The sequence below is a fragment of the Colius striatus genome, chromosome 9 (genome assembly GCF_028858725.1).
Source record: "Colius striatus isolate bColStr4 chromosome 9, bColStr4.1.hap1, whole genome shotgun sequence".
Lineage (NCBI taxonomy): Eukaryota > Metazoa > Chordata > Aves > Coliiformes > Coliidae > Colius > Colius striatus.
Genome location: NC_084767.1, coordinates 11626894 through 11643086, shown reverse-complemented (window position 1 = coordinate 11643086; position 16193 = coordinate 11626894). Strand labels below are relative to the sequence as shown.

The 16193-nt window shown below is 50.9% G+C and overlaps 1 protein-coding gene across 1 annotated transcript; it reads left to right on the top strand.

Moving 5' to 3' along the window:
* The first annotated feature begins 587 nt into the window (after positions 1-587).
* On the top strand, positions 588-13105 carry DNAJC18 (DnaJ heat shock protein family (Hsp40) member C18). The gene is made up of 7 exons (XM_062002446.1): positions 588-670; positions 817-962; positions 2080-2265; positions 5478-5590; positions 6547-6656; positions 8557-8729; positions 11835-13105. Exons 1-7 carry the CDS (start codon positions 633-635, stop codon positions 11957-11959), a joined length of 891 nt encoding a protein of 296 aa, XP_061858430.1. The 5' UTR covers positions 588-632; the 3' UTR covers positions 11960-13105.
* The last annotated feature ends 3088 nt before the right edge of the window (positions 13106-16193 follow it).

Genomic DNA, 16193 nt, shown 5'->3' with positions numbered 1-16193 from the left:
GGGGGTCTGGGGGGGGATCTGTGAGGAAGCCGTGAGGGGGTCTGTGAAAGGGCTGTGTGGGGTGTGTGAGGGTCTGTGGGGGGTCTGTGAGAGGGCTGTGTGGGGTGTGTGAGGGGGCTTTAGGGGTTCTGTGAGGAGGCCATGAGGGGGTCTATGAGGGGGCTGTGGTGGGGTTGTGAGGGGTCTGTGATGGGGCTGTAGGGGGTCTCTGAGGGGGCCGTGGGGGGGCTGTAGGGGGTCTGCAAGGGGGCTGTGGCAGGGTGTGTGAGGGGGCTGTGTGGGAGTCTGTCAAGGGGCTGTGGGGGTCTGTGAGCAGGCCATGGGGGGGGGTGTGAGTGAAGCATGGGGGGGTGTGTGAGGGGGCCATGGGGGGGTCTGTGAGGGGTCTGTGGCGGGGCTGTGAGGGGGCCGTAGGGCTCTCTGCAGGGCCTGCGCGGGGGCTGTGCGGCTCCGCGGCTCCCCGGCCCGGCAGCAGCCGGCGCTGGGTACTGTAGTCCGCTCCCCGGCGCCGAGCCTCCCGCACCCAGCGGCTCCCGCGCGGCCGCCGCCTCCGCGCTCAACATGGCGGCGCGGGCGGGCCGGGGCGGCGGGCGCTGAGGGGCGCGGGGGGCGCGGGGCCCGCCGCGGCCGCCATGACCTACACGGCGGAGCAGCTGGACGGCGTGAGGCGGTGAGGGCTGCGGCGGGGCTCCGCCGGGCCGGGGCCGGGGCCGGGAGCGCGGGGAGCGGCTCGGTGTGAGGCGGCGGGGGCCGGGGTCGCGCGGTGCGTGGCGATAGGCGGGTGTCGGTACCCGTAACCTTGTGTTACGCTTCCAGAATAAAGAGGTGTCGGAATTACTATGAGATTCTGGGCGTGGAGAGGGATGCCAGCGAGGAAGAGCTGAAGAAAGCCTACCGCAAGCTGGCCCTGAAATTCCACCCTGACAAGAACCGCGCTCCCGGGGCCACGGAAGCCTTTAAAGGTGAGGAGGGGGCTGGGCCGCTTCCCAGAGCCGTAAAGCAAGATGAAAACGAGGACAGGCTGCCCCGGGATTACACTCCTGTGCCTTATATAAACGCATCACGCAGGCCCATACAGCAGCTTGGGTTTACAGATAGGTGCATCTCCACAGAATCCCACAGCTGCTCGGCAAGATTTGCCTTTTAATCTCCAGAATGCGGATTTCCCTCGGAACCAAAGGGAAGGGTAGTCCCGGTGTCATTCCCAGATCCTGCTGAGGGTTGAGGATGATGCTTGGGAATTACACTGGCCATGCAGGAGAGTGTGCTGTTGTGTAACCAATAGCTGCTCTGTGTCATAAATACATCCTGTGTATGTACACATGCAAGCAGAGGAACCTGGAGTCTAGCATTCTGCACCTGGACTTTCCAGTGGTGTTGCAATTTAAGCCCATATCAAGGATGCTGGCATCTAAGCTCTTGACATCATTTGCCCTTTCCATGTTGTGTTGCAGCTGTCTGCAACAGCACTGGAAAGTGAGATATTAATTCACAGACTGTTAGAATCAGGAGCTTTTGAAAGGCTTTTCTTTATCCTTTTGTGTGTGTGTGAGGGTTGTGTGTTTTAGTGAACTTTACAGCCGTGTTCTGTCAAAGATGGAGGTGGAAGATGAACCAAACAAATACCCCTGGGTGGTTTGACCTGAGTATGAAATAGAGACACTGTGCAGCTTCACGGGCATCTCTGCTGACAGAAACACTTGGAATATGCTTTTGCATTTTAGTTAATTCTCTGCAGTTATTAACTTTGCCTTAACTGTCCATGCAAGTCTATATCCGTGGTTAGTTTGATCAGATGTCACGTTCTCAGTCAGTCTCTTGGCTGAAGTGGACTCTCACCTCTGTTTTACAAACACCTCACCTCTCTGCATAGACTTTAACACTTTTGTCTTTCTCCTGCTGTCAGTGGTTGCAGGACATCGGTTCCATCACAGGTAGTTCTTTGGAAAAGAACTCAATCTTTGGCCAAGTACAAATTTTCTCTGCCCGTTCAGGCTTTTTTTTCCTCTTCTGTTTGCACAAGTGTGAGACATTGTGCATGATATGCCCATGTAACACTTCTTTTCACTCCCTCTCCAGCAATAGGTAATGCTTTTGCAGTCCTGAGCAACCCCGAGAAACGATTACGATACGATGAATTCGGAAGCAACCACGAGCATGTCAGCACTGGCCAAGCCAGGCACTATAATTACTACACAGAATTTGAAGCAGACATTACACCAGAAGAAATATTCAATGTGTTTTTTGGTGGACACTTCCCTACAGGTCAGTATCTGTCTGTGGTGGTTTTGCAATGTAGGGGACTGACTCTAGACCATAAGGGAAGTTCAGCTTCTCTTGGTGCTGCTCAGGGAGTTGATGATGCATCTGAAACGAGCAAAAACCTTTTTGGATTTACTCTTTTCTCCCTTCCTAGCTTTTTGTGACTGGAGAAGCTGCTTTAATGCACTTTGGCTGCCCAGAAATGCTCCAAGAAAAGAGAGCTGCTAGTGGGTCTGGGATATTTTGCTACCCTCTCTTCAAAGTTTGTGACAGTGCTAGTTAGAGGTAGGAATAATTTAGTCTGGTGAAGACTTATAGTGTTTGATTCTTGGGTAGGCAACATTTTCATACCAGTTATAGCTGAAGATCTTTTTATTGCTGCTTCTATTCCCTCCATTGTCTGAAGCCAGCGATGGTATGGGATGTAAACTAAACAGTGAATGGCAAGGGATCAGAAGTGTCTTTGTTGGTGGTGATGTACTTGAGACACCTTCCTGCCTTCCAGTACAGCATGGCAGCAGCTCCTGGTGTTGTCGTCTCAGTGCCTCTAGAACTAGGAAAATGTATACAGCTTGCAGACTGTACAGAAAGGAAAACTTCTTAGCTTAGGAAGTGCTGCCTGCCAGGAAAGGCTGGCTCTTCCTGAAGATGCAGTAGCCAGTAACTGAACAGCACATCTGTACCTCTAGCAGTTCTGTGCATGTTTCAGTCCAGCCTTGGCTTTTGTATTTGTGCTAAAAATGGAAAGATACTGCAAGATCAGTGGAATACAGGTAAATCTGAAAAGTGTGGTGAGCTCAAGGGTCTTCCTGGCAGTGTCTGATGAGGGCTGGAGTGTGCCCAGAGCTGGGCACTGCAGCTGGGGAAGGGTCTGGAGCACCAGGCTGATGGGGAGCAGCTGAGGGAACTAGAGATGTTAAGGCTGAAGGGAGACATGATCACTCTCTACAACTCCTTGAAAGGAGGTAATGAGGTGGGAGTCAGTCTCTTCTGCAAAGCTACAACTGACAGGATGACGAAATGTCCTCAGGTTGTGCCAAGAGAGGTTTAGATTGTATGTTGGGAAAAATTGTCGTCACCAAAAAGGTTGTCAAGCCCTGTGCCAGGCTGCCCAGGGCAGTGGTGGAGTCCCCATCCCTGGAGGGATGCCAAAGCTGTGTAAACATGGTGCTGGGGGCCATGGTTAGTGATCTGTGCCTGGCAATGCTGGGTTACTGGTTAGACTCCATGAGCTTCTTTTCCCACCTCATCAATTCTGTGATTGTGTGATTCTTTTTCACCACCAAGTTTTGCCATAAAGCAGCATACATGCCTGTTACTACAGCCCAAGGCCACAGATAACAGGAATTACTTAGAAGCCTCACATAACCTTTTTCTAGTAGCATCTTGCAGCTAAAGAGACCTCAAAATGTTTTCAAAACTTGACTGGGAAATGTGTAGAGCAAGACAAACTCAGCATGGGGTTATTCCAGCTTGGAGCTATGTAGCTGTGGGCAACAGAGGTTCTTAGAGCTGAGGACAAGAAACTGAGGAGCTGTGGGCAGAATTTGGGTGCTGGGCTTGGCAGGTTTAGCAGGCAGAGAAGCATGAAGAAGAGAATGGGAAATGTTATCAAAGGGGCAAAGAATAAGAAAAAAGATGATTTCCTGCTAATAGGTGTTGGTAGTAAACAGTAGTTTCCCACCCAAACTGGTATTGGGATCTGAAGTACATTTTCCTAATCTAAAAGTGAGTTGAAAGTGATAGAAAATGGTTGGTTCAGTAGATTTCCAAATAGGCAAAGCCCACCCAGTTTCTGCTAGGAGTAACTAGGAAGAAGATGTCCAGATAGTTGGTAGAAAGTGCACATTCTCTGAAGTGTCCTAAGCAGGACTTGCCTGCATGGGCTGAAGTTTGTTCTGAGCTGCAGCATCGTGATGGATTTTGTTTAGTGACACCTTGCTGTCACCAGGCTTGCTGGGAATCTTGAGTCAGAAATGTTGGTGTCAGGGTAAACTTGTTTGTGTAGCTGTTGTGGGCAGGCTGATGGCTTAGTTCTCATCGTGCATTTTTCCTCTATATGAAATATCAAGTGTCCTGAGGCCTAGAAGGAGACTCTCCACATGGCATAGTGTGGCAGTTATAATGGGCAAAGGCTACAAGTTGAACTTCTGCCTCCAAAAAATGTGGGACGTGGAAGACAAGAAGCCACTGGCAGAAATTCTCTGAGAAGTCGAGAACTGAGGAAGAGTGTTTTTCTAGGCACCCTGCAAAAGCCATTCTTTTCTTCCCACACTTGCTCCTGGCTTTTTTTCAGGGCTTGATGAGATATTGTCTGAGCAGCACTGAATGGTAGAAGTAAACTTTCCTTTCCAAGAAAGAAACTTCCTTCCTCAGGCCAGCCTCATTTGTCTCTCCGTTGGAGCTCTGACTGCAAACCCTGGGAGAAAGCTTTGAACAAGCAGTGAAACACAAGTTGTGACACAATAGCAAAGGTCACCTCTGCACAGGTTTCTCACAGAACTCTTTGGGAAACTGAGAGAAAGAGCGATGTAAAGTGTATAAAATCATGTGCCATCTTTCCCAGGGCTTAAAAATAGATTGGCATTTCTAATGTTGTCAAGACAAGGCCATAAATCTCAATTCTCTCACACAAAGGCATTGTGAATGTCAAAAGAGGAGAGATCAGCTAGTACTAGTAAAATCAGTTGAAGCTTCCAATTGAAAGCAGCAAATGCAATCCCTTCCTCATTTTACTTCTTAAAAGTAATCAACCACACTGGTGTGCAAAGGAGGAGATCCTAAATTGTCCTCTTTTAATTCACTTTTCAATATCTTGCCTTGTTATAAAACCATTAAGTGAAACTACAAATAGCTTGAAGGAAGTAGGAATGAGCGTAGAAGTTGGTGTTCAGTACTTGTGGGAAGCCATAACCTGTGGCCTGGGGATACAACATGAGTGTGACAAAGCCAAAGATGAGATGTGAGATGCAGTGATGAAAATTACAGCAGGTTCCTGCAGTCGGATTGAAATTGTGCTGGACTTGGGGCAAACCCTACAGTGCCTCTGGTCCACTTTTTGGAACATGTTGATTGATGTGTAAATGCGAGGGTGTGTTTGTGCTTTTTTAAGCAGAGGTCACACACAGCTGTAATTCAGGCCTGGATAATCAGGTAGAAGCTCTGTGAGTCCCAGCAACTGGATGGAAATCATGACTTGTGGTTTCTTTTAACAGGAAACATCCATATGTTCTCTAACGTAGCCAGAGATGCTCACTATTATCCACGGAGGCACCGAAATGAGAGAGCGTGGACACAGGAGCACGAGGAGGAGGAAAACAGGCCACAGGTAGCCAGGAGGAGGGATCTCTTGGGCTTAAATATTTCACCAGGGTGAGGGATCCACTTACACACCTGAAGGCAGGACAAACCTCCCCATCCTTAAACTCTCAGTGTTTATCCTCGAGCTGCAGCCAGAAGGGACGTTTTCGAAAGTGACTGGGTTGTCTTGTACTCGTCACTACTTCAAAAAGAGATGGTACTGATGAGATTACAGCCCCTGGAGTTTCTGGCACCAGGTGTTTTGCTGATGCTTGCTTTTTGCAAGCTCTGAGAGTTTGGTAATCCAACAGTTACCCCAAATATGGACTGATAACCAATTCATAAGTACTGGCTTGTCCTTGCTATGGATTTAATCCTTCAATAGATTAGCATCAAACTTCTGCTCAGGTGCTGCACAAGCTTCTTCAGCCCAGAGCAAGAAAGCTCTGGGATACATTTCTACCAACTGAAACCTTCAGGTGAGGCACAAGGTGTCATTTGTTGCAAGTGTACATACACACATGCCACCTGCCTTGGGAAAATCCTCCTGTGGAGACAGTCTGTTAACCTAATGAGGTCCTTCTCCAAGGAAGGTGATTTTTTCCCCCTCTGTAGTTGGGCTCTGAAAAAAAATCAACCTGATACAGCCTAGAGAGAGCTCCACTAAGGCAGATGGATCCCACCTACTGCTGCGTCAGGTATCCTTGTGGGCAACAGAACAGGAAGCAGTGGGGCAAAGAACCATCATGAAAACATAACCAAAAGAGAACTGCTTCTTTAAAGAGAATTTCCTGAGGTGATTAATAAAGGTTAGTCTGCAATTACAATGTTTTCCCTTTCCAAATTCAGAAGTGCTTCATGTTTTTCCAGTTTCCATTTAATACATTGTTGGTTGACGGTAGACAGCCTGTTGTCTGTGAACAGATGCACCCTTTTCCATCTGTATCTTTGCTTCACTCCTAATTATCACTGTTTTCTTTTCAGAATTCATACTCTGCATTTATTCAGTTGATGCCTGTTTTCATCATAATAATAGTGTCAGTTATAACTCAGCTCATGGCCACCAACCCTCCCTACAGCCTGTTCTACAAATCGTAAGTCCTTTCAGAACACGTGTTTCTACTCTCTATTTTTGTGATAAGGAGGCAGAGAGAAGTTGGCCTTGACAGCAAAATGTGCTGCCTTTTCAGAAAGTGGTGCCAATTTGTAAATAAGGCAGTATAAGCAGTCCCCAGGTGAGGAGAAACAGAGGCACTGAGCCAGCAAGCTTTCTCAACTGGTGTGAAATGTTTCTGTGATCCAGTAGCAGGAATGTGGGTGTAGCTCAGCTGCAGTGCTGATCAGCCTCTGCTCTGCCCAGCCCCCCAGGGTATGGGACCACCACTGAGATTCCTCTGCAAAGCAACTAAAAAATGCTGCCTGTGGTTCACAGGATAGATCCAAATGTGCTCTGGAGGCTCCTTCCCACTGGGACAGTTGTCAAGCTTCCCTTAAAGGCTTGAAAGGTTTGACATCTGTAAGGAAGCAGGACCCCAGGGGTTGCAGAGGGCAAACAGAACTGGTCAGCTCTGGAAGCAGAGGGAGCACCACCAGCCCTGCAGTCGTTTGAGTTCATGGGGCAGAAGAACACAGCCTTGCTTTTCTCAGCATCCAGTGCTGGCTGGAGGGAAGCTCTCAGTGGGAAGGAGCTCAGCTCAGTCACCTTCCCTGCTTTTGCTGAGAGAGGAGTTGGGGTGGGCAGGTTTTGGAGGACCTGCTGCACAGCAGGAGCAGAGTGCTGCAAGCACCCCCCTTGCCCCCTTCCAAGGGCACCACTGTCACAGTAGCCCAAAACCCTTTGTGGGTTTGTACCACAAGTTGTCAGGGTGCTGGCCCAGCCTAAGAACAGGAGAGGGCTTGTGGTTTTGGGTGAGGTTTGTTCGGTTTGGTGTTTTTTTTCCCAGAGAATGTTTTTGCTATCTGCCAGTGCCATGTGAAACCTCTCACACTACCCCAGAGCAGCTAATCTCTCCTGCTTTTCTTCACTACCTCCCTTCTCCTGTTGATTTGAGATAGTCAGCCCTGAGCTTGCTACACAATTGTTCTGTTTCTCTAAACCATATCCTTAAAAAAACCCTAACAGCCTAAAACCTAAAAGAAATTGTTTATATAAGAGAGCACACACCTCTGAGACCAAGCAAGAGAAGAGGACTCCAGGAAATGGAAGGGGCAAACTGGATTCCATTGAGTAGAGTGTAAACTTTTGTGTTTTGGCTGCCTGCCTTTTTGTCTGGGCAGCAGTGTGAAAAAATGCCTGGGTGTCTCTGCTCAAATAAGGACAGTAAATTCAGTATGAGGGTAGTTGAATCCAGTGCCTGTGTCACAGGGGCTGTGTGTTCTTTGGAATAGCCCGTGCCCCACTCCACTTACAATTAGGGAACCCAAAAGGAAAGTGTAACTGGAATCTCCCTTAATTTTTATTTCTACTAAAGGATCCAGAAACTGGGGGAAATCCAGACCCAGTGGCATTGTGCCCTGAGCAGCACTAGGGCCCTGTGCCTCTCTTGTACCCTCCCTGTTTGTTATCAGTTCCCCTGGATTTCTGGACCTATCTTGCCAGAAATGACCAGCAAACAGAAGAAAGTGTGTGGAGCTTCTGTTCACAGATAAAGTTTGCTCTCATGTTTTGGAAGTGCCTTGACTGAAGCTGCTGAGAACAAGCACAGTGTTTGGAAGCCGTGCTGGCAGTTCTTTCTAGATCTCTCCAAGCCTTAGATATTTTGCCGTGGTTTCTTTCTTAGTCGGGGCGTTCTGTCTGTAGCTCACAGCTCGCTGTGCCTGAGGCCTGTCATTTCCTCACTGGATGGTTGAGGGAGCTGTAGTCCTGCAGAAAGCAACGGTAAAGAGGTTGTTGCAGCCGCTGGCCTCTGGAAATGCTAACGGGGAGAAACATCTCTTGATTTCTTTCTGTTTGAACCGCTGAAAACCTCTGTTCCTGCCGTGATGTTTTCCCAGGTCCATAGGCCACGTGATTAGCAGAGAAACAGAGAACTTGCAGGTGCCTTACTATGTTGATAAAAACTTTGAGAAGAATTACCAAGGAGCAGAACTCCAAGAGCTAGAGAAAACGGTTGAAAAGGATTACATAGACTACATCCAGACCAGCTGCTGGAAGGAGAAACAGCAAAGTAAGTAAGGGGTGGGTTCCTGCAAGCTGGTTGCACAAGGACTGTGCTTCACCAAGCACTGCTGGTTGCTCTGACCTCTCAAACCTTGCCCTGGCGTGTCTCACATCTGCTCTTACCACTGAATTTACTGTTCTTGAGGGTCTGGCACAATTCATTTTCTGAGAGACAAGGGGAAAATAGATGTTACCGTCTGAGCCACTTTTTCCACTCAGCTTTTATGCTTCAGTAACTCGTAGTGAGGATGTTTTGCACGTGTAGCCACTGCATTTATCTAGCTCTCACTGATTGCTTGGCTAGAAAAGATATTGAGGCGTCACCTATGGCACATTTCCTTTGCTGGACCAGAGTCCTTTTTGCTTTGAGTGGCTCCAGGGGAAGGTCATCTGACTTTTTCTTCAGAACCTTCACCCCTGTTCAGGTGTCCCTGGTATCAGTTTTCAGAGGCTGCTTCTGAGCTTGGTTTTGTGCACTTATTTGCATTTTCTATCTTGAGATGAGTTTCAGGTCATTGTCTTTTAAAAACAAGAACTGAATGCAGAAAGAGAGAACACACAAATGTGAGCATTCAGAGTCATTCTTCTCACCTCAGCCCTCATCCCTTCAGTGGCAGCTGTACAGCCTTCTACTTTAACCCCGTGTATTGCATCTTTCTTAATTACTACTAATGTAGCTCATTGAAAATAAAACAAATCCCAGCTTCTTTTGGAGCTCTGCAAACAGTAAACAACATCACAAGGACTGTTTGGAGTGTGGAAAGCTGGGGCTCGTTTTTTACTCAGCTGAAGAACTCCTGGCCTCCAAGCCAGTAAATACAAAGTGCTGCTGTTGTTTCCGTGCACGTGTTGCAAAGCAGCAGGCAGGCTGCTGTCACACACTGCTGTGTAAAACTGTCCTTGGCATGCTGCTAAAAGGTGACTTTGCCCCTGTGTACAGTTTTCTTCAGCAGTTGCATCACTCTGAAGCGCACACTTTGAGCCTCATTTAACCCTACCCTTGAGATAACAATAGTCTCCTTGACTCCAAACTATGTACAGGTTTGGGATGGTTTGTTTTCAGCCAGGGACTCTTTTGGTTTATTTTCTTTTACCTAAAAGTCACCAGTCTGGCTTTTAAAGAGAAATGTACAGATGGAGGCTCTGAAGTCAGAAAAGGAGAGAACCCATAATGTAAGAGCATAAAGATCCCAGACAGTCCTTTAGTTTTTGCTGTGCTTGACTTTGTGATCTCTGAGCATCTGTAGCTGGCAGTAGCAGCCTCTGGGCATAATGTGGCTGTTAATAACCATGAATATAGGCTTCATACATAGACTTGCTAAAGGGATAGAACTTACCTCCCACAGAAAAGATCCTTTTCATTGACCTGGTGCAACTGAAAGTCACCACATCATCTCTGCCACATTGTCCTTGAGCTAAGGAGGGCCACAGCCCAAAAGTGGGCTGCAGGGTTTGCAAGTCTGAGAGAGGCTGGTAGTCAGGTAGCCAAGTGATGCCAGCAGAACAATGGAGCTTTCTACACCGAGGCTTTATTAGCCACACATCTGCAGATGCATTTACAAGGCCCACAATTAGCAGGAGCCTGAGGAGACCACTGTAATTAACAGCCTCCTGTTTTTCAGAGTTTTTACCATCTAGGCCAGCGAGCTGAGACTCTGCTAACTCTAGTCCAGCCAAGGCTGTACAAATAAACTGTGACTACAAGGTGGGCTGCTGGGGAGAAGCTCTCTGGCCATGCTGAGACAGTTCTTAGTCAGCTTGCTTAGTCTTGCTTCATAACTTTAGTCTGTTACTTCTTGTTGCACTTGGTGGGGACAGTTTATGTGTTGTCAGTTGAATGGCTGGTAAGGGGGAGACCTTTTATATTCACTGAAGGTTCGTTAACAGCAGCAAAACAGACGTGGATTAGTTAAATGGGAATGGGTTTGTCCCTTCACAGCAGAATGGTGTGTAAAAGTTGGGGTCTGCTGTGGAGCTGATGCAGTGAAGTACAAAAGCACGTCCCAGGTTTCATCCAGGAGATTGTTCAGCCACCACAGCGCAATTCTAAAGTCAGACTGCAGAGAGCTCCCAAACCAACAGAGAAACCAGGGAGAATAAGGAGATCTAGTTGGGATTGAGTGTTTGAGCTTTTTAAGGAAGTCCTAAAAAGGAACAAATGTGTGGAAAAGATGGAACCCCCCTGATTGCCTCCCAGAGTGGGAAGCTTTTCCATAAGCAGGTGGAGGGTTAAATGGCTTTAGATTCCAGTGGGACAGGGACTGGGGAAAGGACCTGTGGAAGGGGTCCCCACTCTGGATCATTTATAACATCAGGGACTTGTAAGGTGTATAAAAGCCCTTTGGAAACACCATTGTCATCAGGTAGCCCGTGCTTAGGGAAGTGCTGAACTTTTCAGAAACAAATGAGCACTGTTCCCTGAGGTGCATCTAATCCTGCATCTCAGTTATTCTTCAGGGAGAAAGACACATCAAGACTTCCTTAGCTAATCAGCAAAAGAAACTTCTCTGCATCCCTGGAGGGAAATAATTTCAACAGTGGGATTGTTTCACTTTTATGTGGCTTTTGAGAAGAAGGGGGGGAAAAAAATATACCAAGTGCATTTGAGATTGTTAATGAAAGGGCACAGAGGCCTTTCAGACAAGTCCCTCAGCTGCCCATTCACCTGCCTGTCATCAATATCAACAATTACAAGGGTCTGTAATGCCTTCTGGGCACTTGAATTATTACAACCCAATAATTACACCTGAAAGTCCTCTCTGTGGATGGGCGCTCAGGGCAGTGCCCTGCTGGTGCGTTGGCAAGGGGGGTTGTTGAGACTGAGTTTTCAAGCAGTGACAAATGAATAGAATTCAAACAGAAATAGAAATCCATATCAATATAAAGAACTAAAGTGCTGTTCTGAGCAGCCAGCCTGCTCACACCCAGCAACCAGCCTGCTCACACCCAGCAGCCTCTCCTTAAAGAAAACCATCAACACGGCCAGCTGCACTGAAACAAGGTGGATTAGTAGAAGCCCCTGTGTGCCACAGGGATAACAAAGCCCTGAGGAGGGGTTATTTAACGTAGGCTCGTGGCTTCATCCTCACACACGTTGCTTCTCACCTTGCAGAGTCTGACTTGTCGAACCTGGCCAAGCTGTACAGGGACGAGCGGCTGAAGCAGAAAGCGGAGTCGCTGAAACTCGAGCACTGTGAGAAGCTCTCCAGTCTGATCGGCATGCACAAAGGGGGCTGAGCTCCACACCCACCTCCTGCACTTTTAATTTGTTGCTGGGTTCACTTCAGTTTCATTTTCCTTTGGATTAAAAAGGAAGGGGCCTGTTGTAAAGAGACTGAACGCTCCAGTCCTTGTGCGTACGCCAGCTGCGGGGCTCGTGCTTGCTGTGAGATAAACCGGACGCTCCGTTTGGTTCCAAGGACCAGTGGCACTTTGTAAATGACTTCCCTGGGAGCTGCTGGCAGTTTGGAACCCGTCTCCATCAGTGGTTTGTCTGCCATCCAAGTGGCAGCTGCTTCCCAGGAGGGCAGGCAGCTGGCCTGGCTTCCCGTGGTTCCCATGGACCTGCACCAGCAGCGTAGCCCCCAGCGGTCGGCCTTGTGCTGGGGTCCTGCTGCTGCCCTGCCTTGTGGGGAGGATTTGGAGGAAGGCACCAGTGTTTTCTGAGCTGCGGGTGAGCCCTGGAGCCTCTTCTCCCCGCTGCCAGAGGCACCTGAGCCTGTGCCTGGTCAGGGTGGAGGGCCAGGCCTCTTCTGATCATGGTGGGACCAGACACAGACATGGAGTGAGAAGACAAATCTGTGAATTGCACCCATTCCAGCGTCTGCCAGACTGTAAAAGACAACTGTGTTTCTTTTCTCATCTGTTTCCAGTGGCATATTCCCAAGCTGGCTGTTTAATCCTGACTTTTCTCTGCAAACTCTTCTCCGGCTGTTACAGGGCTCCTGCTTTTTCTGGTGCAGCTCTGATGTAGCAAAACTCAGCTGAGCAGTTAGGAATCCTGTTTCACTGTAGAGACTAGCATTGCAAAGGGAAAGATCCATGTGCTAGTGTCCTGTTGTTCCTTGATCCCCAGCAGGCAGGGCGAGGGTGGGGTGGATGAACTGAACAGCGGAATGAACTGTTCTGAGGAACAGCAGCACCGGGGCTGGAGGTGCAGGGGACCAGGGAATGTCCCCTCGGTGTCCCTGCCCTGTCCTTTAGGTTGGCCAGCGAGCAAAGCTGGAGCTGTGGGGAGAGAAACTCTGCTGAGGGCCTCCAGCACGGGCTGGGGGTTTGTGCTGGGCTTTGAGCCTCGGTGCTCCTGCAGATGAGCTGAACCCATCCCACGTGTGGTGAGACCATTGCAATATAATAAAAACCCAACATAGTAACTCCTGATAACAGCTGTTCTTTCCTGGTAGTTTGTTCCCTGAGTGGGAGTGACTGGGGAAGGTGAGCAGAGGCTGTCAGGCCCTTGGGAGGGAGGTGCAGGAGGCGTTCAGGGGGTGGTGGGGAGGGCAGAAGGGGTGTGTGGTTCCTGCTTGGCAGTGCAGCTGCAGGGCCACGGGCAGCCTGCCTTCTGGCATTGCCTGGCTCTGAGTGTCTGCGAACGGCAACGTTCTTGTCACGGGGCTCTTCAGATATAAAATAGTCTGTGGAGTATATTTGCAGTCCATCCAAGTTGTTCCTTTACTCACACACAGCGTTTTGCACTCGGCAGAGGCTGCACCTTCTGCCCAAAGATCTCCAAATGCCTCATGGAGGTGAGCGAGCACGTGTCAGTCTCTCTGGGGAGAGCCTTCACCCTTGGAAGCAGGTCAGGGGCAAGCAGGGGATGAGACTAGAAGGCAGAAACATTTCCAAAGGCAACGTTTGTAATCACAGTGGAAGGTGTTGGGGTGACTGTGCCAGCATACACTGGGGCTGAGGGCACTGGGCTGCACTCCAGTGCCTGTGCTGGTAACACAAGAGCTTTCTGTAGAGCAGGAGCATGGGACTCAGGCAGGAGAGGACAAAAGGCCAATCCTGCCTCGTGCCCGGAGCTGTTGGGGTAACACATGGCTGTCGTTAACCACAGGTCACTTGCCAGGATACGGTTGACTTCTGATGACTTCTCAGCTCCGCACAGGAGGGAAGGGCTGTGCTGGCTGCTGCTGGTGAGGCTCCTGTTGCCTTCCCAACGCCAGGGCCGTGTAAACAGCTGCCTAGAAACAGATGGATTTCATTGTTTGGGTTTGAAATGAGAGACTTGCTGGGAACAAGAGCTTTCTGTGCCCTCGGGCTGTCCATGCTGCCGTCAGGGTGGGGGGGCTGTGGGTGCCCCAGAGCCAGAGCTCGCCCTTGGGGTGTGAGAGGCTGAGTCCTTCCCTCAGAGAGGGGCGGCATGAGACCCTTCCCCAGCCCCTTATCCCAACCCAGCTACCTGAGCTCTTTATATCGCCCCTCGCTTGCACCTTCCTCCCCTCAGGACCTGAGGCTTGCCAGAGCTGCCCCTGCATGTTGCAGCTGCCCTGGTCCTTTGGGAGCCCCGTGCCAGGCTGGGGCAGCATCTCCTGCTCCTCTGAAGTTGCACAAAGCAGGTCCACGGTGGGAGAGACGTGTCCCGCTGCTACCGGCAGCATCCATCCACCTGCTCGCAGCCTCTCAGCCCAGCCTGGCAGCGTGGCGAGGTGAGCACACACAGCTGGCACACAAACACAGTTCATCAATGCAGGGGTAAGGCTACAGGCAGTGTTGTGCTGGCTTGAACATAAACCAGGGTTTGTAGAATCACAGAATCCCAGAATGTGGGGGCTGGAAGGGCCCTGCAGAGCTGCTGCAGCCCCAGCCCCTGCTCAAGCAGGTTCCCCTCGCTCAGGGGGCACAGGAACGTGTCCAGGTGGGGTTGGGAACCTCCCGAGAAGGAGCCTCCGCACCCTCCCTGGGCAGCCTGGGACAGGGCTCCCTCACCTCAGCACCAAAGGACTTTCTCCCTGAATTTAGGTGGACAGGATGGAGCAGGACAGAGGGGAGAGCCAGGACTGCCCACCCGCTGCTTCCCTCTCTGCTCCAGTGGCACACAGGCAGGTTCTCCACGGCGGGAGACAGCAGCCAGGCCGGCAGAGCTGCAGCCTGGCCATGCTTTGCCCTGGAGCCAGAGGGGTGTCCGGGGGAGGTGGCAAAGGGCCGGGCTTGCGGCAGTGCTTTCCATCCGTGTCCACCCCCACAGCTCCGGCAGTGCTTTGTTGCAGCTGTTGGCAGCCTGACCCTGCCGGTGTTGGCACCCTGACCATGATGGTTTGGTCAGGGCTCAGTGTCAAAGACCCAGCAGCCGTGGGAATTGTGCCGAGTGCGGGTGCTGAGAAAGAGGGAGAGCAAAGGTTTGAAGTTGTTGCCCTAAATGCACCTCTCACCTGCTGCCAGGACAGCAGGGCCTGCAGGCAGTGGCAACGAGGAGCTTTCCCTTTGTGCTGTGGTCATCCTCCCACTGGGTTGGTTGTTTTAACTTCTTTAGAGCTTTACCAGCTCCTGCAGCCCCTCTTCGCCTTGTGCCTTGCCTGTCTGTCCTCACCCCCAGCAGTGGTGGCCCAGCTGACCTGGCCAGTGAGACATCCATGACCTGGGGCTGCACCAGCCTCCCTCCCTACCACGTGCTAGTAGCCTGGGCACGACCCTTGGCAGAGGACAGGGAAGGAAACAGCATCTCTCTAGGATCTGGACAGGAACCGAGGGGTCAGCTCAGCCCGTGGGGACCCACATCCCCTCCTCAGTGTGGGTCTGTGCACCCCCCAGCATTGCAAAATCCAGTCACAGGCCTGGGCTGTGTCCGTGTCCTTACAGTGGCTGGAGCCAGCAGTGACTCAGCAGGTACTCTCCAGGCCACCAAGCCACGAGCCCATGCCATGGGGAGCCAGGCATAGGGGGGCTCAGGGTCGTGCCTGCTGGCCTCAGGCTGAGCGCTGGAACCTCCCTCACATGGGGGCTGTAGCAGAGCTGCAGCACTCAAGCAGCAGCCCGAGGTTTTGGGGTGCAGGGTACCATCCAGGCAGCACAGGGAGCCCCTCACCCCCGTGGCTGCCCACACAGTCAGGCTGGAGGGGTTTGGGGATTTGGAATCATCCCCACATACCCGCTCTTGCACAAGCCCCCCGTGGTGGTGCTGCCCTCCGAAATCCCCCTCTACTCCCCAGGGGAACAAATGCCACCTGGAAGCACGGCCCTGCTCAGCAGCGAAGGGTTAAGCTCCAGGCTGTCAGGAAAGCTTCTCTCCTTTTCCTTGCCAAGGTTTAAATTTAGTCCCTCCAGGAACCCAGAGGGCTGGGGCATCGGGTGTCTGTGGGGCTGGCAGCACCAGGGAGCACCTGCTGCTGCTGCTTCACTGCAAAAATCCCCGCTGCAAGCCAGGCGTGAGCTGTGCCGGTGGCAGGCAGGGCTGGCAGGCTGCGGGGAGCTGGGTGCTGTGCCAGGGACCCCAGCTGCTTGCTCCACGCCCCCCTTAAAAAAGGCAAAT

Bases quoted from the DNA above. Each gene is read 5' to 3' on its own strand.
- DNAJC18 (XM_062002446.1), top strand. From the start codon at position 633: ATGACCTACACGGCGGAGCAGCTGGACGGCGTGAGGCG. The intron at 671-816 runs GTGAGGGCTGCG...TTACGCTTCCAG, and splicing joins CAGCTGGACGGCGTGAGGCG to AATAAAGAGGTGTCGGAATT. The intron at 2,266-5,477 runs GTCAGTATCTGT...TTCTTTTAACAG, and splicing joins TGGTGGACACTTCCCTACAG to GAAACATCCATATGTTCTCT.